The 25,441-nt window shown below is 34.3% G+C and overlaps 4 protein-coding genes across 6 annotated transcripts; 2 read left to right on the top strand and 2 right to left on the bottom strand.

Moving 5' to 3' along the window:
• Positions 1–207: 207 nt before the first annotated feature.
• LOC147763963 (uncharacterized) lies at positions 208–1,677 on the top strand. Its single transcript, XM_086994177.1, has 2 exons — positions 208–294; positions 826–1,677. The coding sequence occupies exons 1-2, from the start codon at positions 219–221 to the stop codon at positions 1,524–1,526; spliced, it is 777 nt and encodes a 258-aa protein (XP_086850303.1). The 5' UTR covers positions 208–218; the 3' UTR covers positions 1,527–1,677.
• An 8-nt stretch (positions 1,678–1,685) lies between these two features.
• On the bottom strand, positions 1,686–3,747 carry LOC106150641 (neuronal acetylcholine receptor subunit alpha-6). The gene is made up of 4 exons (XM_086994251.1): positions 3,612–3,747; positions 3,003–3,112; positions 2,683–2,769; positions 1,686–2,383 (listed from the first exon to the last, which is right to left on the bottom strand). Exons 1-4 carry the CDS (start codon positions 3,612–3,614, stop codon positions 2,038–2,040), a joined length of 546 nt encoding a protein of 181 aa, XP_086850377.1. The 5' UTR covers positions 3,615–3,747; the 3' UTR covers positions 1,686–2,037.
• A 2,222-nt stretch (positions 3,748–5,969) lies between these two features.
• Positions 5,970–13,897, bottom strand: LOC106164056 (F-box/LRR-repeat protein 18). 2 transcript variants are annotated; one of them, XM_013541841.2, is made up of 11 exons: positions 13,628–13,897; positions 12,572–12,691; positions 10,723–11,527; positions 10,167–10,284; positions 9,447–9,574; positions 8,907–9,076; positions 8,406–8,494; positions 7,832–7,985; positions 7,249–7,384; positions 6,924–7,012; positions 5,970–6,697 (listed from the first exon to the last, which is right to left on the bottom strand). In XM_013541841.2, exons 1-11 carry the CDS (start codon positions 13,759–13,761, stop codon positions 6,529–6,531), a joined length of 2,112 nt encoding a protein of 703 aa, XP_013397295.2. In that variant the 5' UTR covers positions 13,762–13,897; the 3' UTR covers positions 5,970–6,528. The 2 variants fall into 2 exon arrangements, with proteins under 2 accessions (XP_013397295.2, XP_086850054.1); XM_086993928.1 differs by lacking the exon at positions 12,572–12,691.
• A 143-nt stretch (positions 13,898–14,040) lies between these two features.
• On the top strand, positions 14,041–25,324 carry LOC106150642 (metal cation symporter ZIP14). Of its 2 annotated transcripts, XM_013523558.2 has the most exons (9): positions 14,041–14,515; positions 16,866–17,040; positions 17,212–17,381; positions 17,832–17,957; positions 18,701–18,913; positions 20,404–20,484; positions 21,906–22,194; positions 22,509–22,696; positions 22,816–25,324. In XM_013523558.2, exons 1-9 carry the CDS (start codon positions 14,222–14,224, stop codon positions 22,969–22,971), a joined length of 1,692 nt encoding a protein of 563 aa, XP_013379012.2. In that variant the 5' UTR covers positions 14,041–14,221; the 3' UTR covers positions 22,972–25,324. The 2 variants fall into 2 exon arrangements, with proteins under 2 accessions (XP_013379012.2, XP_013379013.2); XM_013523559.2 differs by lacking the exon at positions 20,404–20,484.
• Positions 25,325–25,441: the final 117 nt, after the last annotated feature.

Here is a 25,441-nt window from a genome sequence, read left to right as displayed (position 1 = left end):
GCACTGGGTATAAATGTTAGTTTTGTTACCCTATGCTACACCCACCCACTTTCCACGGTCGGACAAGAACACTCATTTCCGTGGTAAATGAATTAATTTCCTTTATGAAAATTGACGGGAAACGTGAATTCTGAAAAAGCAATCAAGTAGGGGACTGCTCTATAAAAGGAATTAATTATGCAACGTTACCATGTCAGTTCTCCTGACAGCAGACGAGAATGTTATTTTCGGGTTTAATTGTAGCCTCGCTCTTGACTCATTTCTCTGAGGGAAGTTATGGAACGGATAAGCAGGGTAAGTCCCTCTCTCTCTCTCTCTCAACCTTGGCGTCACTACCAGTACCAATCTTATTTTTTACTGGTGTACGGAATTTTGGTGCAAAAGTCATTTTTTTCGAGGGTCCTGAATACATTTCTTACTAACTACATTTGAGCTAGGGCATCCCATCTTGTTGATTTTCAAACTCCCAAACTTCAAACTATCAGATTAACAACTTAATTGCGTCCAGTTTAATGGTCATTCAAAATCAAATATTAAAATAATCATAGACTTAATTTGAGCAGGTACACATTTATAGGTATATCAGGATATTTCTTTTCTCTTGTCTACTGCACTTATTCAATTCACCCCCCTTCCCTCCCTCACAGCCCCTCAAAACTCCCCCACCACCAATATGCCCCAGACTTTGAATTATTGATAAGTACAGGTTGTGTGTTGACGTGTGTTACGGCTCGATTTTGGTATAAAAACTGTAAATGTTCCAGTTTAAAAAGAGTGAGAACTTGACTTATATTAAACTTAAAATAACTTTTTTTCGTTCCGTAGAGGCATATACTTCATGCAAGGCTATCCTTAACGCGAACCCAAACGCTGCAGGCGGGGAATACGCTATCCTCACCAACACAGGCTACCAACGTGTTTACTGTGAGATGGGAATCAACGGGGGAGGGTATACTTTTCTTTCACGACAGGCGATCGTGACGGGTACTAATCTTAACCTGGCCAGCATTTTCACTGATAAATCCCACGTGTTGCTTCGTATTTCGTACGACAATGGTAGGCAGCCGTTCACCGTCCTGCGACAGTTACAGCGATATGCCTCCACCCCCCTTTCAGTTCAGATCAACTCACATTTGGGATACACGAACCCTGTTAATAGGGCAATGGGGCCGAAATTATTTCTGGGATTCCTGCCAGCAAATATAGCTAACAACCCGAGTTTCAAATTTCAAGGTATAAGAAGCAACGGTAGAGCAATCACGTTCAACCATTGCGGCAGTAACCCGGCCAGTTACTTCGCTCTCTTTCCAAATCATCGTGAAGTGCCACCAAGTTCCTATGGAGGCTCTGGCATTGGAGCCAATTTCTATGGCGCATGGCTCAACTCCGCCAAGCCAGTGCCATCTGGACGCACGATGCCTAACGAGTTTTTCTTCTTCACCGAACTCCACTTTGGAGGATGTGGTGCCTATACCAGTAGTGATAAGTGGGCGCGTGCAACGGGCGTGGCCATAGGGTTTCGCTAGTTCTGTTGCAAACGCGGACAGGGAAACAAAAGTTAGAGATGCAGAGCAAAGACCCTGACATCAAAATTTCACCATTCCCTTTAAATACTTCGATGATGAAGACATTGCTTTAGATATAATGAAGACGTGGAATAAAGGTTTTTTGGTGTAATTATTTTATTCTCATTTATTATTATTATTATTATTATTATTATTATAGTTACCCCAAAACATAGTTATAAACCTCATTTAGCTAGATGTATAAGTACATGTATTTTTTAGAATGAAGAGTACAGGAGCAAAAATTAATACATGAAATAAAAAAATCCATAATGCAAGTAAATAAATAAAGAAAGAAAGAAAGAAAGAAAGAAAGAAAAATATTTAAAAATTAAATAAGTGCACGTGTCCAATAATGAGATGCTGATAGAAAAATCCAAAATTTTGAATTTTTAAATAAAAAAGTGAAATTTAATAATAGGCTGATTGAAATCGTTAGCGTAATTAATGATGGGGGGGGGGGGAATAATTGTTAAACCATAATACCAACAATCAAAGACACTACAAATATGACTACAAAAGGTCTGTCAGTAAATCCAGAACTGGCTGTCAGGGCTGATGAGGTGTTTTTCTTCATCCGTAATGTCAAGGAATAAGTCAAATCGACGAAAATCTCACCAGGACAACAACTATAAGAAATCGCATTTCGTTTCACTGCAGTATATTGTACAGCCCAGTCCCGATTTGGCTCCAAGTTGCTTAGATCCATTTTCTGAGCCCCGTAGGCAAGGTTTATTTCCTTCTGATTATACGACCATGATCCAAATTTGAGGTTGCACTCCTGACTGTAACGCCCAAGATCAGTATTACAATGAGCGCTGAAACAGGAATAAAATCAGATCATATGGTGTCTAGGATCTATGATCTATGATATTCTTTTCGAAACGGTTTGACAACACAAGACCTATGCATTCAACAATCACCCTGGGGGCTTGTAATTGTCTCGTTATATTTTGATGAACATATGGTGCAATGGTCTTATGCCTACGTTTGCAAAGCAGAATTAAGTTACTGGCCCAGCAGAAATTTCCAAAAACAAAGAAATTAGAGCTGTTCATTTGAACAAATATTAAAAAATATGGAAATCATGAAGTGACTCCATTATGTCCAGTTTTACCTGTGCTGGTATACAGGTATCCAGACCACCGTGCCGTCATGGGATACTACTGCTCTCGGGTCCAACAGCAGCTTACTGGCACCGCGACTGAAACACAGCATAATTAAATAGCTGACATCAACGCTACCAATGTATATGTACTTTTCATCAAAACATGAAAATACAACATTAACAAGTCCGGTATCCACTGCACACTGGTAGCGCAATTATGACCTTTTTTCTCATTAAAAAAAGTAAATTAACTAATTAATAGATAAACAAACAAACATATATACAAGAAGATCAAGGAAAATGAACGTGAATATATGAAATCAACTCACAGATTCAGCAGCACAATGTCTGGGAGCCAAATAAGTGAGGACATTACATGCATCCTCCGCACTCCTCCTCTGAACTGAGGATCCCACACCAGATCCCGGTCACGCCAGCTCTAGAACCATTAACAGATACATAACTAGATGGTGCCTACAGCTCCCTTTTGCACCCCTTCACACACACACACACACACACACACACACACACACATGCATGCACGCACGCACACACACACACACACACACTGCCAAAATTCGTAAAAAGAATATCTCAGTATATCTCACAGAGGCATTACACATTTACATATTGCCCTAAAAATGTATCATATTATAAAAATGTTTCCATTTGGTCGTGATTGGAGGTGATGGCAAATACACATCTACTTTGGACCCACTGGTGAATTTAAACCAAATTTATTTCTTAAATTGTAGACAATAAAAAAAATTAATACCTGGCACATATTTTTCACGGAATGGATGCTGGGACAATATACACTTTCACTTTTTTCATTGCTCGAATTTTCAGTGGCTCGACTAACATCATAACTAGTTAAAACGGACCTTTTTTCTAATTGTTTTCATGTTATTACTAGACACCAGACACATTTCCCCTACCATACGATGATACGCGTTAACTGACAAGACTTGTGAGTTAACATCAAGAGAATTGACGTGCAGCAAGACAACATCTACGGTAACTTGGACTGTATCAGAATTGTTCTTCACTGGACGAGTCCGATAAGTCTGAAGAAGGTCCAAAAGAGACAAAATCCACGAGAAATATAAAATATACCTTGGAAACTCCGGAATATCACAACGAACCCGTGGTTTGGTCAGTGCAATCTGGTAGTTACGGACACACTAACTTTGTATTGCTTAAGTGCACTTCGTGACGTAACGAAATATTTTTATTTGTGTTTTATATAAACTCTTATATTCCCTCTACGCCGACTGATTTCGAGGTAGAATTGATCGAATTTAATTATGAAAACAGCTTCTAAACGACTTCTCCTGTATTTGATCCAGTCATGTTTATCACAACCATTTTCATAATTTCAACATATGTATAAAAAATATTAATGTAGAAAAACCTGTCAGCATTGGAAATACCAATATAATTTTATATTCTCAAAAGTGGTGTTTGTTCAACGAAGCAAATGAGAAGTAATACGGACCGAGCTCGTCTAACAATATTACTGGTCTGCCACTGATTATCTGACAAACGAAAGGACCCGTCATGAACGAGACAATATTCACTATTCACTAACATATTTGATTTGTATATAGAAAATTCCCGATTCACTGAAAGTCTTCGGCGAAAAAAGTGTTCAACAAACCTTGCTCCTGAATTTCCATGGAAAAAGGCAGCGACGACTAGAAATGTAACTATTAGCTTCCACATTTTCAAGTCTTTTGTGTCCACAGCGCGCACATACTGTTCACCATACATTGTAACTAACGGGCCCTTGTATTCGAATAATTTCAACACTTCTTTTTTTTCACTAACTAAGCTCCAAAACATGCCGAAATCAAGAACTACAGTGTACGGTTTCAACAGTAAGTTGTCGCAAAGCTAGTGATTTTCAACATGCCGACGGGCCCGTTCCAGGTCAGTTATCTGTGGCTTTTTGTTTTGTCGATCAGGTTGACACCGTACTGGAGGTTAGCCAAGGCAGCAGGATTTTCAGTACCAGGGTCACTTATGTCACCCCGAACTGTAGTGATGCAAGTTTTTGAGACCAGCGCACGATGCAAACTACAAGCTGAGCCACAAATCTCGCGACACTGGTGTTGAACGATACATTTTATCAATATGCAACTATTCTAGCTCACACAAGGCGCCTCCGTTATGTATGGACCATTTCTTATTGCAACTGCCAGTCCAAATCGGAGCATTCTCTCTGCGGGATAACAAAGGCCATATTTCGACTAATTTTATTCTACTAACTTTTTATACTGACAAATGAGCTTTCCAGCCATAACTTCTGTTAGGTTCAGACCTTGTGAAATAACAACTTGGTCTTTTCTGTTGGGAATCTTTCATTAAAATTCTTTTTTTTTTCGACTTTCCTCTCAGGTCTCGTTTTACGAAAAAAAAAAACTTCAGTAGAAAGATAGTCACAGACCAGTATTTAAATCTCCTCAAACCCAAGATAAACCTGCTTTTTTTGACCCAATACTATATATTCAACGCTCCAAAATAAGCTTTCCTTCCTTCGTTTCAGTGTGCGCTGGGCTAAAACATTCAACTTCATTTTCTCCAAGCAGGAGGCATATACGTAGGCAGTAATGGAAAACGCGTATCTTTCCAGCATAATTTGCTAAAGAAAAATCTTTAGAACCAGAAATAAAAACTAAGGGATAAAGTAATTGCGTTGTGGTTACAAAATGTGCAGAAATCATTGAATGGTTCGCAAAATGACTCGCACTTTGATCAGATGATAATAAACGCCCTTGATTTTTGTGACTATTGTCATTCAAGTCTCCTTTGAAATCAAAACCAACGACTTCATTATGTCAAAAACACTGAAAAAGACATTTCCTAACAAAACCCCGCCGTTTTAAGTAACAAAGTAAGAACATTTGCGTTGCAAACTTCTAAAGATGCGAAAAATAAAGTGCAGGGTCGAAAGTCTTGCGATTAGTTGAAATTGTCGAGTAAGGTAGTAGCTAACGCATTTCAGTAATATATATATATATATATATAGCATCTGTAAACTTTATTAAGTTATATTCTTAAAACACCATGGAATGGTGAGAATTACTACATTTCATGGTGTTTGAGGACGTGCCCTCCATTAGAAATAAAAGCAGAAATCAGTATATACAAAGACGTGTCGGTTTACACATAATGGCTGGTTTTCTTTTGTATACATTTCCTCCAACAAATAAATAACGTAAAATATGTACCTTACGCCTTAATTCACTCCACTTTAAGTTTGATAAGTATTGCGGTATAAGAAAAAATCAATCAAAACGGGTCATATTTACTTCAGTAAAGCAAGAGTAATGAACAATTTCATGACAATCAGATCTTATTCCACACCTCCGTACAATAATACCACATAACAGAGATCAATGCAACGAAGTATTTTAAGGCCCAAGAATGTTATACAGTGAAAACTTTTCTTGGAAATTTTAGCCATTTTAAAATTGGAATTAAAAATCGCTTTTATCTCCATATAGAGATTGACTCAAAAAGTGAAACTTGGAACTCAAGAACGGTTTTAACGATCGTTATTTTCTCAATATTTTTTTCAAAATGCTGCATCGGTAATACTTAATTTACTAAAATGCATCTTGGTAATTGCTTTATTAAATCTCAAACGGATACACCAATATATGTGGCTTCATATTTTATTTAAACCAGGGATATTTATCATCTAGAGTAGAGCCAATTACAAATTTAAAGTAATATGTGGAATACCAATTAATTCTTCTCTTTAACTAGGTAAACTGACTGAAATGACGTTTAAATATACCATTAAAATTGGAACAAAATGAAGGAACCAAATCCTGAACTCTTAAGTAGTTATACTCTAGTTTCTGACATAAACTGGTCAACTCTTGGCTGAAATCTCGTGATTTCCTTGTAATGGTTGCGAGGCATCATCCTGACAAAGTCCAAATAATCGTAGAGACCAACCCGTGACTTCAGCTGTATGACAGCTATGCTAAACCCTGGACAATCACTGCTGGATCTAAAAAAAAAAAGCATTCTAAATAAAAAAATTATTAACTTCAATTTTTATCTAATAACTTTAACACTCATTAATTTTTTTTTTTTTTTGCAAAACTGATGAGTGCATTAAATTTCAATTATAAAAATTTTATATGTGGATGTATACTCAAAATTCGTTCTACAAATGTAAGGCCCACTCATTCTTAGCCTTAGAATTTAATTTTATCAATGTGCCTTCTCCGTACTTATAATACTGAATGAGGGCCTTCTGCAGTTCCTGGCATGCAGCATCCGTCATTCCCACAAACAGTTGGATCACAGACAAATTAGGAAGCTAAAATGAAAAGGAAAGAGCACAGTGAAAATATCTAAAATATTGTTCGTGAAAGAGGTTTTGTTTGCTATCTCTCCGATTATTTCATATTTCTAAAGTTAAAACTTGCAGTTTCATTTGGAAAATCAAAGGAGGATGTCCCCGTAGATTAGTTTATTAAAACAAATTCTGACCAAACAGCATTAAAGGACTGGGACTAATCACACCAGGGTCCTGGATAAGAAGAGAAAAATTACCTTCTTCACAGCATTGAGAAGAAGGTGCTTCTCCACTCCAGTCTTATTTGTAATGGCACACAATCTCTGCAGCTTACAGCAGTGCTGTAGTGCAGGAATGATGTACTGGCCCAACTTGCAGTATCTTTCTTCCAATCTGGATGAACACAAAGTAATATTCTAAATGTATAAACTGTACTTATAAATGTTTAAAGTAATGTTTACTGTTTTGTATTTTTTATAATAGAGTATACTGCCGGTGATGACAATTGATAATTTATTAAAACAATTGTTGCTAAAGGTTAAAATAGTACATCAAAAAAATATTTATTTAATTCTGAAATCACAGCATTTTGGTTCTTGCCTGGATAAGCATTAATTTACTCATAATCATACAATATAGATATACTTATTAGTATTATACTAGTACTTATTAGTACTATTTATTCTCTAATACCTTTTACACCTTATTACAGTCATTTATGCATCAAGGCATAATTTAAGGATTCGAGTACCCTAGATCTCATTGGTCAAATGCCACAATTCCAACTGCCATATTTGTACATAAATGTGACACACTTAAACAAAACTTTGCCACACAAACCTGAAATCAACCAGGTTTTTGCAGTGTTTCAACCCCTCTGCCAGCTGCTTGTCATATGTGCAGGCATGAGAAGGCCCCAGGCTTGCCAAAGACAGGAACTCTATCCAGGGGCATGAAGACAGGATCCTATGTAAATAGTGTCCTATTCTCAAACCTAAAGAAATTGCTTGTTATTAGAAACATAAATGAAGGATTTGTAATCAGAGACATACGTAAGCTAATGTTTTCCAATCTAGAATATTTAGCATTCACAGTTATTGTAATACATCTCTGATATGATTTCAAAATATATATTGCTCTTATTCATTTTCAAAGTGAAACATCAACACACTATTTATTCATACTGGTTGATTCCCCTCTAGGTCTAGACTGAGCTTCAACACAAACTGCTACATAGTCAGCTTACTAAATCTTAAGCCCAGCTGCATACTTCATACTGATTGATGGCCATCTTACTCCCCATCCTTCCTCCTGAGACACTTCAACTTTTAAGCTGAGACAAACTAATTTGGTTTAGATATTTTATTTGGTGTCCCTTTTAAGTATGGAGTAGCAATAGAATCAATCATCTTACCTGGCAGGTTAGCTAGAGTGAGCTGTCTAAGATGGTACCACCCACTGATGTTTTCCAAATAAGGGAAATCATTCCCTATGGGCTGACCACTGGAGGAAAGTAAAAATCACTTTAGAACTAACAAACAGCAAGGTAACCAGTTTATACTTCAAGGCATGTAGTATTAATGTGCCCTAGGCGTTCACAACAAATGCAATTTTAAGCCATTGTGGTTATTCCTTTACTAAAAAAAAGTTGTGGCATTTTGTTAAGACTTTAGTAAAGATTGCATGTATTTGGAAGGAAAATAGGAAGATTTAAGAAAGGGATGCCCCATCAATAGCCCTTTTAATGTTTACAAGGGTCACATATATTGGTAATTTGGTAGAATGCATTCTTAAACTGACTGGAAATATCTGTATCTAGTGTGCATCAAAATAATGATTCTAAAGACTGGACCTTGATAAGAACTCATTTTATACTTGTAAAGTCACTATTTCATGATGCTACAGACACACTTACCAATAAACTCCATCTTTAATCAACACATCAAAATATTGATTAAAAACAGGGATAAAAGGTGCTCCCACAAGATCAAATACTTCCATCCTGGGACATGAAAGTACCATCTCCTTAAACTTGACCTCTGTATTGTTTGGGGTTGCACCAAGTTGGGAATGGCCGTTTTTTCTCTGGAGGTAAAACAACATGTTGGGTGCCACTCTTTAAATGAAGATCAGAGCAAAACCTGATGATTGCATTAGCTGTTACAGTATGACTGTCTCACTTAGTCTATCAAAACAATGAAAAACCTTTTTTTTTTAAATTCAACAAACCCTGCAACAGCACAATGAATCTACTGTTCTTAAAAGAAGCTCCTACTTTACAGCAATTTAACTTAGGCATCTAGTCAACTCTCTAATTTGAAAACATTTTACTAATTTCAGAATCATGGTGAAATCCTTATTTTCATTGTCTCTTTTAACATAATGTCTACTACAAACAATTCTGATGAGCAAATAGATCCACACATTATTATATGATGAGATGGCAACTGCTTACCTCGGTTGTTTGGACACCAAGTCTTCGTCTTTTTCCAAAGCCATTTGGAGCAGCATAACTGGTTCGAGTCACAGGTTCTTCACATGGATCCTGAATTGCACATGCTGTCAACGACAACCTCCTCATTGCTAAAGAGGAAATATTAAATATAGCATTTATCATAATACTGACAGTAGGCTTTCCAACTACTTACATAATACAAAGTTTTGGTGTTGGTGATGCTTGCAAAATAGACAAATTATTTTTTGTTCATAAAATATTACATAGAATAATAATTTGAAATATTTCATTGCAAAAATAAAACAAGAAAAACCCATATGTTTAAGTGATTATTGTTTAAGAAGTTAATAACAAGACCATCATTTAGGAACTTTCTTTTTTCAGGATACAGAATAAAGTATTCTTCACATTTGTCTTGATTCTACAAGATTTTAAATCAAATCATACCTTCTACTATATATACTTTTGACTAAAATGTGTTTATTTTAACAGCTGAGATATTGACTTTTCATATATATATATATATATATTTCATAAAATATATATATATAAGTAAGTTGAATTATCAATAATAATGATTATAGTTATTATTACTATGATCCAATATTGATGTAAAATATATTTAACATAACAAACATTGGCAATTGTGTACATACATGTACTATTTGTTGTGACAGGTCATTCTAACAATTAAAATTTAGTGTAAAATCTTTCTTTTACCTTTCAGATTGGCTAGCATATCACACACACTTGGTTCATTGTCAAAATGCACACCAGATAGACTCAAGGTACTGAGGTATGGAAGCTTGTCTAAACTGAGGCATTTCATAAATTTTCTCTGTAATTAAGGAAAATCAGGCAATTTATAAATTCATTAAGTTATAAGTCTAACCATAGTAAAATGCATATTGATGCTATGTTATTTTTACTCTAAGTGTCAATTGTAATAAAAAAGAATTCCATTATGTTTAAGAAAGATAAACAAGTCAGCAAAGCTGTCAAATGGACAGATATCAAATGACAACTCTAATAGCAACAGTGACATACATTTTTAGTGCTATTTTACATAATGCTTTACAGGAAAATCAACAATCATCTATTATGTATGACCATTACCATGAAAATTAAAAAAATGTAGCTAGCAATGGGCTTCAGACCTTTAAAAATTTAAGGTCACACCTGGGAATCGAAAAATTCACAAAATAAAAGATTCACAAAAAACATCATAACTTCAAGAAAATTGTCTCTCCATAAAATTATGGTAAAACAAACTCACGGGTGTATTATCTCCATTCCATTTTAAACATGAATGACACAAGCTGAAACTTCTGAGCATGGGGCACTTCTCACCAATATCATCGCAAACTGCCATCAAAGTCTCGGCACTTTCCATACAGGAAATAAAGCCAACATGTTTTAAAGAACTCTGAGCACATTTGCTAAAATGGGGTGTCAAGCCAGAGACCTGAAAGAGGTTATAAGTTAGCATCTTCTCCATTTTAAGCAAGTCAATGTTTTTTAAAAACCAGCCATATGTCATATGTGATACTTCATTATGTAAAGCATTTAAAGAGGCCTTTTGTGGCCAACAGACAACATTACAAAACGGTTGCAAGTAACATGATGGCAGACTGTCATAGTCATTGCAGAAGTAGAACTGCTGCAATTTTGGTAGTACCACATCAGGTAGCAATCTCCCGAGTGTATAATATCCAGCCACTGACAATGTCAGTATCTCTAAATTTTGACAATGAGTTATCCATGTGCACTCAAGTCTTCTATCTACTGCTAAACTCTGGCACAATTCATTGGCGATGTCAATTCTTAGGCACTGCAGGTTTTGTAAAGCTACTTTCACCTCTCTAAAACCTGACTCCAGAGATTTGTCTGTTGTGTTATCTAAACTTGATTCCATAAGTCTGTCAATAAGGAGATCCTCCAATTGATAAATTGGTATCGATATATCCAAAAGGTCTTTGCCAGAAATAAGAATCTTTGCCCACTGCTCAATCTTAATACCACACCCCAACACTGACAATCTGCGAAGGTTTTTGCACTTCATAGCTGCCCACTGTATGTACCTAGAAAGAAAAGTAGAAACTTCAAATGGTATTGCATTTCTTAATTACATTGTCCATGATCACACTGTCAAATTACAAGCTAAGATATAAGTCTAGATATGTGAAGTAAAGTTTTAGTTGAACTTCTGTACATTTATTCTGAACTTAAGTACCAAACTTAACTCAGTGATCTTGTCATATTAGTGATTTCTACAACTGGGGCAGATGTATCTGTAAACTTTTGGGTGATCATTAGACCATTATTATTTTTATTATTAATATTATTATAATTATAAATTGATTAGTATTCCTATGCTTAGATGGCACTTTGTAATTTTGCAGTTTTTGTGGTTATGCGCTGTAGCTGAGAAGTAAATAGATGTTTTTCTAACATTTCCTGCACTGCCTTCGCACTTAATTCTCATTAATCATGTTACAGTTTGACATGGATTTCAATGAAACAGGATATAACTAAAGGCTGGTTAATACAAGGAACAATTGGAATAAAGACCAAATGCCAGTCTGAAACAGGCCCCTGGTACATGTACCAATACTGTTGCATCGGCTGAGCCCTGTTAGAGCAGGCATTATATTCAAAAATTTAACCTTTATGCATGCAATTTTTTATCAATCAGCACCCCTGTACCTACTAAAACTAGTTCCTCATTATGCTCCAAAATGTAATTTAAGATCACTGGACCAGTTTTTGCTCACGTTTTTGCCATATGTCATGTTTTTGCCATGTAATGCCAGATTGAGAACATACGGCGACATAACTTTTCAAGTCTATCTATGGGCCAAATGAATGGAAATTCTCCCAACATACATAAAAACGAAAGAGTCTGCGGACAGTTTTAAAAAAGAATTAAAAACTTTTATTTTCAAAAAGTTTTATAAGTGATCTGACTGGCTTTTCGTCTTTATATTGTACTTAACTGTCTATTTGTTTACTGACTTTATTCATCTTATTCTGTTCATTTTACTCCAGTAAAGTCTAATGAACATTTGATATGGATTTTAGACCATAAATAAATATTGGTATTATTATTATTATTATTATTATACCTTCCTGGTATCCAGTGCATGTAGTTCATGTTTAAGCCGCTGATGTGTTTCCAACTTCTACCTATGCAGCATTTGAACTGCTGCAAAGAGAGGTTGTTGCATTTTTCAAAGCTTACATCCCTAGGAGGCAATAAAAAGAGAAAGGGAAGCTTTATTTTTGGTAGAAAAATAAATATGTACTGCAAGATTGTCATAGACTCTTTTATGTTGAACTATACTTCACTAAAATAAAAATTAAACTGTAAATGAAAAAAACTGATAATGTCTTTCATTTTAACTGGCTATATAACATATCATGAATACTAATGTATAAATTAGCATCCCTATTAATGTTTTGCACTACATGCAAATGCAATTAAGATGTAGACATAGGGAGCATTCCCTCTGAATCCTACTGATGGGATTTGAGCAGTAAAGTGCATTCAGTGTAAGCAGTTTAAATATCTGGCATGCCTGCTCAACCTTCTAGGGGGTAATTAATGACAGTCAATTACCCCCAATTACTTGAGGGGGCATGGCAGACAATGAAGCTGATAACACTGAGAGCACTTTAGAGAGAAGTCTTGCAGAGTTACTAGTATATAGATCCAGCTAGTATGATGGGTCTATGACTGGGTTCCCATGCCTAGATTGATCCATCTGGATCGGTCTAACTCCCTGGGGAGTCTACTGAATTGCTATCAACTGAGCCGGCTTTATTGTCTGTCATGCCTACCGAATCAGCTAGAGGGTAAAGATAATTACCCCCTAAAAGCATTACTAGGCATGACAGACATTTAAGCTGGTTAAGTAAATAGCACTTTTGTGAGACTCCCCAGGGAGAAAGATCGATTCAAATATCTGTGGGAATGGTCCCTATGGGAATGAAGTCACATATATCTTGCATTAAGAAGTCAGTTTATGGCAGTCTTCAACGACAAAAGGTGGATGATATTATAGTACCTGGTGTAATTCAGAGATAAGCCCAGGTTTTAGAAAAAAACTCTGAACATTTATTGTGGAACAAAACACCTTACGTAATTTTTGGGAGGTTTAATTAGTCAATTAGATGCTCACCTCCATAAGGATTCATCATAACACACTCTATTCAATCGTTTGCAAGTCAAAGACAAACGCAAAATGTCGCTTAATTCAAGGTATTGCAAAATGTTTAGTAGCACAGCGTCGCACAAGGTGAGGAATTCGGTCATGTTTGGTTAAAAACTTGCGTGCGACGCCTGGTATCTGAGACAGACATTTGATGCTTCTCGCTCGTGCCGGGAAATCCTCTTCACTTTTGAATCTTCGCAGCCTGGAGAACGAGATATTTGCGCAAGACAAATGAAATTCCCCACAGTGGAACACAGGACACTGTATATTTTATCAGCTACATTCTAAAGATGTGAAAACTACCATCACAATTAGCTGATAATAGTTTCTGTAGGTTATATTTTTTCTACAGCACTTTTTTTTTAATTTTAAACGCGCATAAGCCTTACGACCTTTACCTTGACCTGAAAATGACCTTGCTGATGTGGGAAAGACCATGCTCATGACATTATGATCGCTTTATCGTGGAACGAAGATCAACCACGGTCACATTTCACCCATCTCACTGTGGAGTTAACTTTGGATAACGTGAGCTAGGAGAAAGTTACACAGCCGTTTGATATGGTGATTTTAACTCATATTTCCGTCTTTGTTTACCTCGTTGCAACGGCAACATTCTGTCAGGGAATATCAAAGGATGATTTCTTTGTGAGAAATTTGATGAGTAAGTATGGGTCGAACGACACGTTGAGCGTGGACCAGTTAAGTTCGTTGTTGGAAGCGTTGAAGGATGGCGGAGACCAAAATCTTGCCGATAGTCACGGGGCCACTTCTGATAACGGGGACCATGCTTGTTACGTGAACCCAGATACAGATTCGATACCTTCAGCGTCGGAGGCTTGTCTCAAAGAAAAGGTAAACTGGTTCTACCAGTGCCTGGTAGAGCTGACTTTATCTTATAATTATGTTTTACTCAAATAAGTTTTGAAGGGGGTTTTCATTTTAAAGTTATATATGAATAGTTACACAAATGTTGGTGGTTGATTTCTTTTCTGGCTTTTTTGTTCGGGGTTCATCAGAGGAGACAAAGTCATGATTTGAATTATTCATTGATAGGTATGGGGAATGATATCATTTGTGATTCCCTCAATATGAATCAGAAGAAATACTTACACAATGAATATAAGTGATATTTAAAGATTTTGATTGATCCTGTAGTCATGATATATAAATAAATAAATAAAAGAAAATAAAATAAAACATATTTGAAAATTTATAACTCTAGATAAAAAGTAGAAGAAAGTAAAATATTGTTTGGATTGTAAGAAAGACATGAATAAAAAAATTCAATATTTAAGTGTTGGCATTAATTGTCAGATACACATGTAATTCCACTGCCTGCTTCTGCAGCAGGTGTGTTGCACATTAACAGCGTGAATGGTTTAGGTAGTATATGGTGAGCTATTATGCAGCTGTTACAGTTTAACAACATAAAGAATATATATGTGTATGGGGGCTTGTGGAAAAAAATCAAGGAAGTTGAGACTTGGAAAGTGGGGAAAGTTGCACATCAAAACAGGTGAATGAAAGAGAAATTAGAATTAGGGAGAAAATAATACTTAAGTAAATGCTGATGTTAACTTTTCACCATGAAAATACTCAGTATATTTAATATAAAAATATTGACAATCCCTTTGAAGTCCTATTTTGGAAACATAATAAATTAATAAATTCATAATTTTTTCTATTTTTTATATGATGATGTATTAATTTATTGTATATAAGATCCCACTAGCATATATTTGTTATTTAAAATGATCCAAGCCAGGGTTTTAAAAGCATTCTAAGAGCATAAATCACCTATTGTTAAACTTACCTGAGATGTTTTACTGTAAAAACTTTTAAAACATAAACTTACAGATAAATGGCCTTAATCATGATCACAAAAAAATAATCATGTTCACCGTCCCTTGTTTTACCTCTGTTGTCAGCCACCTCGAAACAATTAGAAATAACCTCCAGGTCATAGCCTGAGAGTCTCACGATATCTGGTATCAAGTCAATGAAATAAATGGAATATGTGGAAAATGCTAAAAGCATGAGTTTTGTTCTTTTGGTTTATCTAATATTGTTACAGAGTTATGGCAAGTGTTACAAAAGGAAGATTTAAGGTTGGTAAGTCAGGGGGAAAATGCCCTTTACCTCAAGAAAATTTGTTAGATATGAGTTTTTGGCATGAAAACCCTGGCTTGGAAGGCTTAAATTCATAAGATTAATGATTGATTGCTTGGAAATTATTTTCTGAATTAGTGATGAGAAGTGGCCAGCAGCTGTTGATTTTGGTACTTGTTTTCTTGCACTGAAAGGATATTATAATTACATTTCATAATTCATGTATCTCTCTGCTCACAAGAGTTTATGACCTTGTTTTTGATGACAATAAGTGACTTTTATTCAAATATTCAATCAAATTTTAATTATGCTAGTGATAAATACTTACTGGTAGAACTTATTATAGCAACATATTATGTATCCTGCCATACCTAATTGGGTCTTTTTATGTCTATTTGCTATTTTCACTCAAAGCCATATTCACACAGAACTAAAAACTTGTAAAAGTCTTGTATTGGATGTATCTCACCCGCACAATAGCCTTTATAGCCAGTCTGTCTTGCCTGAGTAATAATATCTTTGTTTTGTATTAACTTTTAATTTTTTGAAGTGCATATTGTAGTGCTGTTTACTGCACAGTGGCATACATGTCATTGATAAGCATACCCTGAAAAGGAGTGTAGCACAAACGTACATAGAAAATACTGTGACACAATAAAAATTTAACATACAGGGACAAAAAGATTTCCTGATACAGGTAGTAATGTACCTTGATTGCATGTGAGTTTGAATGCCTGGTTAAAAGTCAAAATTTTTGTAACATGTATGTGGAAGTTTGTGGCTAAATAATCTTCTAATTAATGAATGGGGTCATATTGACTTCAGTGGTTATTTCCCAACTGAAGGAGCATCAAGAGTAATCATAATCCAGATGCATATGTATACTGAAGCCTAACACCAAATGTTATAAAACCAGGAAATTTTGAAGAAAAAAGAATAATAATAATAAATAAATAAAGTAAATCAATTGTAAAAATAAATGAATACCAATTTTCAAAAATTTTTAATGTTAAAAAGTCTTGTGGAAATGACCTCACACAATGAAATTGGGTTAAGATGTGATCAACTTACGTATCAGTTATTTCTTTTTCAGTGCCTCACAGCTGAAGAAATAGTTTCTTTCCATTCCCTACCCAATAGAAGCACTATCAACTCTGTTACCCTGAAAAAGATAAGCCCGACTCTACTGTATCAAGCTCAGAATAAAAAATGTTTTATACCTCGTTTGGCAAAAAGCAGCAAATCTAAAAAGCCTACAAAAGGAGAAGGTAAGAACCAATTAATTAATTCTGTTTTATCTAAATGCCAGTGGAGCAATACTTGAAACATTGTCAAATTGGTTTATAATCTTAATTTAAGCTGAATAGTGACCAAGAGTAAAATGCCACTGTCTTTTATTTTTCAACTGATATAATTTGTTGTATATTATTTTGTTTCAGTTTGGGGATATGGTATTCTGTTTGTGACTATAACCAATATATGTGCTCTCCTTGGTGTGCTCCTGGTCCCTTTCATGAACAAATTTTTCTACAAAAAGTTACTGATATTCATGGTGGCCCTTGCTGTAGGAACACTGGCTGGAAGTGCTTTGTTTTTCTTGATACCAGATGTGAGTAATTGTAATAAATTAATCTAGCTCTACAACTTCAGTTGAATATGTTTTAATTCTTGCCATTTCAGTATGATTTGGTAGAAAATATTAAGACTGATAAAATAACTAGGAACATCAAAAATCTTGCCATAAGGAAAAGTGTTTACATAGAACTTTTCGCAAAACTGATTACTAAAATACTATTTGAATAGAGTAGGTTCTACAGAATATGAAAGATTAATTACACAAATGACAAAGTTGCCAACGTCTGTCAAATTAAGTTCTATCCTTTACCTTTGCTATGTTAACATTGTTGGAAATTTTCATTTTCTCTTTAGACTTTTTTGAATACTGTATGAATACTGTCTTCTTAGTTGTGATGGTTTCTTCTTTCTTTTCTACATTTTTTCAACATTATTGTTGAATGATATTTATAATGTTTAAATCTTAACTTTGTTGTCTTTCCAGTCTTTTGGATTAGCAGAATATGATGAAGAAGGTGCATATATATGGAAAGGACTGACAGTACTAGGGGGAATATATTTATTCTTTATTTTAGAGTATACCATGAAGGCAATCATGTACAGAAAAGAGGTAAGGCAGTAATAGATCTCACTTTATTATTAGCATATATTACGGTCTTATATATGTGAATTTGAGATCTGATCAAACAGAATATTGACCAATAATGTGATTTATTATTATTTTTTATCAAATTAAAGAAAGAATAGGAAAATTCATGGCTGCATATATTATCAATCAGACGACAGCAGTGTCAGATGACAGTGCTGTTGCAGCTTTTGATTTATTCTTGGAGAATATTGACATTCAGTAATTACATTTTATATAATAAAACAAAAGCGCATTTTTGCTTTTAAGTCAGTGCGTTGTTATCAACCTTGGTTGTGCCTTGGTTAAATATCACTTTCCTGGGTTTTGTAAAACATTCTGACGACTTTGTCCAAGGCCTTAAATTGTACGACATTACCTCATTGAGGGAAATACAGTGTGATATGAGGGAATAAAATTAATGATCTTTTTTATTAGACCTGGATATTAAACTGGTAATTGTCTTAGTCATATTTGAAATAACATATGGCTTTTACCAGTGCACTGTATCATATAATGAAATTGATGGTCTTTTGTAGAATGGCTGCAACATTTTTTTTCTCCCCCCACATTATGATATGTAATCAAGTTTTGAAAAAAAAAAAGTGAAATTTAAAACTTGTTTTGGTATCCTTTTTTGTAGAATACCTTGCAAATCTGTTTTCTGATTATGTTTTACACTTTATACTCAAGCTGATTTCAGTTTTTTTCAACTGGTATTTTTCTAGAAAAAGAAAGAAAGGCGTAGAACCTATGAAGAAATAGCCACTCTGGCATCAGTCCAAACTCACACCCATGTTGAAGTGGATCCAGAGCTGAAAGTTCCACCTGAAATGAAGGAGGGGGCAGCCAAGTATGGAATCATGCAGGGCAATGAGAGCAGTGCTGATTTATTAGATGACAATGAGAGAGAGGAAGGGGTAGAGAATGATGCATGCAATGTAAGTTGTAAATATATATGTATACATATATACATAAGCAATAGTAAACATATCTTTTAGTTTTGGCACTCCCCAGGCCTACACAGAGATATGGGGCTTGCATGGTGTTTTTAATTTTGGGAAGCCTTATAAGTGGTTTACCAAGTTGTTTTAGCTAGATCATCTGAATTTCTCAAAGTTATGAATTCTTGGGGACAAGCTTGTCTATTGGCTCTGACCTTCAGTGAAGTCATATCTACTTATCCATGATAACAGGCAGATGGAATTCTCATATATGGCATGTAATGGAGTTCATAGGTAAATTAATCCATGTATTTCCATCATTATACACGATTAGATTATGTTAAACTTGCTAGTTGGCAACCAAACGGCTGGTATTTAACCAATTATAAAGATAATATAATGATATTTCCTGCTTTCCCGGAGATAACCACCATTTTTTCTAATGACATTCACCTTAAATTTATCTGTTTCCTTAAATTTTATGTTAGATATCTGCTTATTGCCTTCCTTGCTATCTAGTTTCTCTTTTACTTATGCTTATCTCTTTGCCAACATCTTTATACTAATAATTTTTTATGATAACTGCACTTAAACCCTTTTCTATAACTATTTTGTGTCAGTAGAGTAAAAGAAAAAAGGAAACAAACCAACTTAGATGACTAACTTGCAGCTTTTGGAATTTTGTAAATCTTCTTTGTTAAGAAACACTTATGTATGTCACTTGTGGTGCTTTTTGCAACCATAATATAGATGGATCATGGGTGCTTTGGCAGATTAACTTTCTATTATAAAACAACAAAAATTCACTAAGTCGGATATAAAACAGTGAGTTCAGCTGTTTTGTACTTGGTAATCTTTCTATTGGGAATTTATGATTTTATAAGACAAATGGAAACTGCTTTTGATTTGCATAGAGATCCCTTTTTGTCATCAGGAGGGTTGCACATATTTACCTTGGCCTATATGCTGCTTTGAATAGCTTCTACTGCTTCATCTTAAATTAGCTTTGAATGAAAACTGGACACACCAGCTTGCATCATCTCTCTTCTCTGTATAAACTTTCTCTGTCTAAAGACTAGCCAGGCTGGTGGTCATAAAATTGGAGCCGATCTTTAAAAATGTAAAAAGCTCTAAAGTTTCAATGTTTTTAAAGCTATAAAACTGACCTTTTGAGTTATTAAAATTTTTGAATTGTTAAAATAATTCAGCCTACTAGCAAATTGCTATTATTTTTCTTTCTCTTTTTTTCAGTTACTCTTATGCCACTCAAGTAATCATATGCACAGGCACACAAAAAATAATAATAATCTAAGGCTCACATAAAACACGATAAAATGACACACTGTTTTTTTCACTTTCTATCAAAGTAAAAAATCTTTTTATGAAATGGCCCATTTATAAAAAATGTTATGGAAGCCATAGTTTTTAAAGCAGGTGTATGAAGTTTTGATAGTTAGGCTGGTTAAGGCAGAATTTCTTCCCATTAGTTTGATGCAGTGTCTAAGGCCTCACCTTCTGCGCAGAAAAGAGAGACAGTGAAATGTGATGGGGTGGAGTTACGCGTCCAGGTATGTAAGAACCAAGGCTTGGCACTCTTAACTCCACAAAAAAGATTGAAGCCGGCATGATGCATATATTAAACCTGTTTGATGTCTTCTGTGCCTGTTTGCAGCTTATCTCATTGCAGTTTTACTGACACCACATGCTTTTGTATGATGTATGTTTTATACAAGACTAAATCTTAATCTTGATCTAGCCACACAGTTTTGGTATTTCAGGGTTTTTTTTTAATTTGAATTTATATATTATAATATAGAAAACTTGTAGAAGTATCTTTCAAGTTAAAGGTGGTGGCACATGTGATTCCATATCTTGTCATATTTCTCTTTCACTTTTTCTTCAGTTTGTTGAGAACTCTTATTTAACACAATTTCAGGATTAATTTAATGTTCTTTAGTCTAAATGGAATCTGTCTTTTTTCTCTGACCATTGGCCCACCATTGTTTTTATTATTTTTTTCAACTAAGCCAATATCTAATATTGTGTTTACGTATTGTTCAAGAAACTAGCCAGTCAGCTATTTTGCTATGAAATCACCATTTTTGCATGTTCAGTTCGTTAGGTATATTCATGTTGTAGTGTATAATTGATATATAAATTGAACTATTATTATTATTAGATTAATTTGCAGTTATTTCTTAATAGTGCATGTGTGCTTATTGCATATGCAGTTGTAGCAGCATTTCGAGAATTGGCACGATTGCACTAATCTCTGTGACATTAAGAAGTGTGTTCTCTGTGGTAATGAAAATGTGAAGTTTCTGCTTTCATTGTTTAATAAGAATAATAATGGTTCAAATGGTGGAAACAGAAAATTAACGTAAAATTGTGACTTCTGCTATTTGAACCTGTTTTATCTTGTAATTGACAGTCTCACTGTATCTTAAAGTTCTGTTCATTTTTTTACCACAAAGATAAAACAGGAAATAACAATAGCAGATTAAAAGGGAAGAGTTATAATAATCAGTGTATGGTAATGACTTGATCTTTCTATGGGCAAAAATGATCAAACTTTCAGGTACATAATTTTATAATCACAAAAAAATTTACTTCTGTATAGTATTTGTGGTTCTTTTACTGCATAGAATATAACCACAGAGTAGCCTGCCTTTTCATTTTGTTGCTACCACTCAATAGGAAAGTACTAACTTTAAGAAATTATAACCTAAAAAAACAGTATCTGTAAAATTCATTATTTTTTCCCCATTGAAAAGATCGAGTAATTACTATTATGTCCAATCATTTAGATAGATGTTAACAGAAATATTGATATTTTAACACAGATATTTAAAGCATAATATATTTACCAATAAAAAGTACTGTCAACATTAAGTTGTTTTGAACTTCCCTGTCACCATCCTGTGAATCCGATACAATTGTGAAATCTGTACTAAATAAATAATATAAGTGCACTTTATGCTACTTACAGGATCTGATGAATGGTGCTATGGCGGACCAGTCTGACACCAATAACCAGGGAAACCAGGGTAACCATGGCCATAGTCACTATCCAATTTCAAATGCCATAAAGAGGCAGAGCAGCAAAAGTGGAGTGAAGAAACCAAAAATAGCCCCTGTTGCTTGGATGATCATCTTTGGTGATGCTGTCCACAATTTTATAGATGGTCTTTCCATAGGGGCTGCTTTCACAGAGAGTATTTATCTTGGAATATCTGTCTCTGTTGCTGTGATATGTGAAGAGTTGCCTCATGAATTGGGTAAGGATGCTTGTAGTTAACAGATACTTAAATACACATGTATTTGATGTATGAGAGGACAGATTGACAGTCTTGCTAAACTTCCAAAAATGAAAAAGATAATTAAGTGATTTACAAATTCTCACAAAAGATTAAAAAATTTTTGTTTGAAGCATGTGCTTTGAATTTTATTGCATATATATAATAAAATCTTAAGTTAACATTTTATGAATTAATTTTATACATTTTCTTGAAATATTCTTTGGTACAAGTGATATCAGTGAATTTTGATGAGCAAAAGAAAAAATTGAATATTTTATTTTGTTGACTTTTAGGTGATTTTGCAATCCTGTTAAATGCTGGGATGAGTCGTTGGCAGGCTGTTGGCTACAACTTCCTCTCTGCATGTGCCTGTTACCTCGGTCTGATCCTTGGTATTCTGGTTTCCGAGGCAACCGCTGCTAATGAGTGGGTGTTTGCACTAGCAGGGGGAATGTTTCTTTACATCTCTCTAGCTGACATGGTAAGTCCAGTAAAAAAGTAAACAGTTCTATTCTAAATCTTATTTTTCTGTGCAAATTTAAATTTAAAAAAATTGCAACATTTGAGAAATCTATTTTGATGCATTTGTATTTGCTTCAGATGCCAGAAGTTAACCATGCAACAGAAGATGAACAAAATGTAGGTCAGGGGAAAACCAAGATATTTATTATCCAAAATTTGGGCCTTCTAACTGGATTTGGAGTCATGCTTTTACTTGCTTTGTATGGTGGAAACATAAATTTTGAGTCATCGTAAGGTCAGCTGAATGTGTCAAAAGCAGCTTCTTGTGTCATCACCTTTAAAAATCAAGTGACAACAATCAGTAAAGACTACTCTTGATGCTTTTTTTCCTGTTTTAAACAGAAAAAAGGCTGCTTTAAATGTTTAATTTACTCCAGAGTAGAACTGTAGTGTGGGAGTTTTTGTTGCCAGTAGACAGTGAACGTTATCTGGATGGTACAAAAAGGAAGATTAAGTTATGATTGACAATGATTTTTCAAAATCAATTCCATTTCTGATCATGCACTTTAATCTTTGTTAGTGAATAATACCAGAATCCTCACCCAACTGTAAATAATGCACAGAATATTGAAGTTGGTGTTGCTGTGAAAACTTCAAACTTGGTTGCTGAAAAAAAGGCTATTACTCATGTGTTATGTTCATAATCCATAAAGCAGTCTTTGAATCATAAATGTCTGTTTTGGCACTGGCTGTGATTATTAGTCACCTGAAATATGTGGTATTTTTATATCACATTTGGTAATTATGCTGGAAAAGTAATCAGGGTCTCATGCAGGATGATTGCTACATATTTATAGCTTCATTACAAGGAATGATTACCAGTAAGTCTTCCGTGAAGATAATGTGCATAGAAACTGCTATATAACTGTCCATTTTATTTATGAAACAAAGGATGTGACATAAGATTTGTGATTTAAAGCATAAGCACTGGTAATGTAGCCAGACATTAGGGTTATCTCCCAGGAGATAAATTTGAGTCCCATTTCCATTTTGAGCATTTTTCATGCTAAAGTAACTTAAAAGTATGCTCTCTGCTTGTTAAACAAATATTTTGACATTTGTAAATTTAAACTAGTGAAGAATAACTTACCACTAAGTTGGTAGTATAACTGGATTAATCCACAAGATCTTTTCACATGTTAAAGCACTCCTTTAAATGATATATTTTTTTAGTATATTTATAAATAAGGGTTAATTCAGAAAAAGGATACAATTGTTTGCCAGCAGTTTAATTGAAAATGTATATCTTTGCATCAATTAAAAACTAGCTTTGTTTACAGGTATATGGTAATTACTTGAAATTTTTGAACTTCTTACTTACTCTGATACTTTACTTTTTGAAGATTTATCATTTACAGTCACTCACATTGATATACTTTCTTAGACAAAGTCCTTTACCTTTTCAGAACTTTTTTAACTGAACGATTGTAACAGTTACGCACTGAGCATTGTTTCATGAAAATTTTTTGTTTGAATTGATTGGGTAATTGCCAAATTATGCCGTAAACTTTGTCGGGGCATACTTTTAAGTAGGGACTTGGAATATTCCAGCTTCTTTAAAGGGTATATTTTGGCACAATGTTGGATTTGCATTTAAATGTACAAGTAACTGTGTAGTCTGCTTAAGTGATTGCTTTTTCTCCACATTTTGCTTGATAGAACATTTTTTTTTTTACTTTGAGAAATTTTTGTAGTTTTGTCACTTGGCTCAAGTTTAGCAAAGTCAGGGGTATACAAAGCTTTTCTTTTTATTTATTATACATTTCAGCATAATATAACTTTGCACATCTAAAACAGCTCATGCAGTGTGAGAAATAACCCATGTCGATGAATCTTCTCAGGCCAGCGAATAGTGGGACAGTAATTAAAAATTTTAAACGATCTAAAACCTCATTTTAAAATTTTTCTCAGTTCCTGTAGCTCATGATAATGTACTTTAAGACACTAAGCCAACTAACCTTTCAAAGGTATTTTATGGAAATTCATTTATTCATTTTGTTCATTACTGTAGTTAAATTTTTGAAAGCTGCTCTAGTCAGCAAGAGGGGGGCCACCAGACTTGTTCTTATTTGAAACAAAGTTAACATATGGTGGTGTCTATACATAATAATTGTTTGATTTAAGAAAAGCAACAAACCAAAGATGTGTCAGTTTTATTAACTGAAAAAATGTGTAGATTTCAAGCTGGGCGAGTAACATTTGGCCAATAAAAAAAGGGTATTAAGTGTTATAATGATAAGGCCTGATGTTCATTGTTAATTCTACTCGTGGTATTTTTTATTTATGCCAAGTTTGAATATAAAGGGATATAATTTCTTAGTTATTGGTTTATTTTGTTGTAAAAATACTGAGTTAGATTTTTTCATTTTATTTAAAATTCACACATCGATGTCCACATGAGCATAGAAGAGGGAGAAAAGTGTACAGCTGAAAAATCTGGTGAAATCATTTTGTAGCTGAAGAATGACTGAGAATACATTAAATTTTTTTCTGGCTAGTGGTTTTAAATATTTTATATAAAAAATGGGTTTTGATACATGAGAGTAGTGAATAAAAGTTGATGTTACAATAAAGAGGTTGAAGTGTGTTTCTAGTATTTGGTTCAGACATCTAAGTAACATCACCTCATATATGCAACCATAGACTTACTATTTTAAAGAGCATTTGTTAAATTTTAAAACCAATTTGTATAAACAGTAGATGT

This window comes from Lingula anatina, chromosome 1 (assembly GCF_051362555.1).
Source record: "Lingula anatina isolate TDL-2025a chromosome 1, LinAna3.0, whole genome shotgun sequence".
NCBI lineage: Eukaryota > Metazoa > Brachiopoda > Lingulata > Lingulida > Lingulidae > Lingula > Lingula anatina.
Note: the sequence above shows the minus strand (reverse complement) of the source record. Positions and strands in the feature narration are given on the sequence as shown.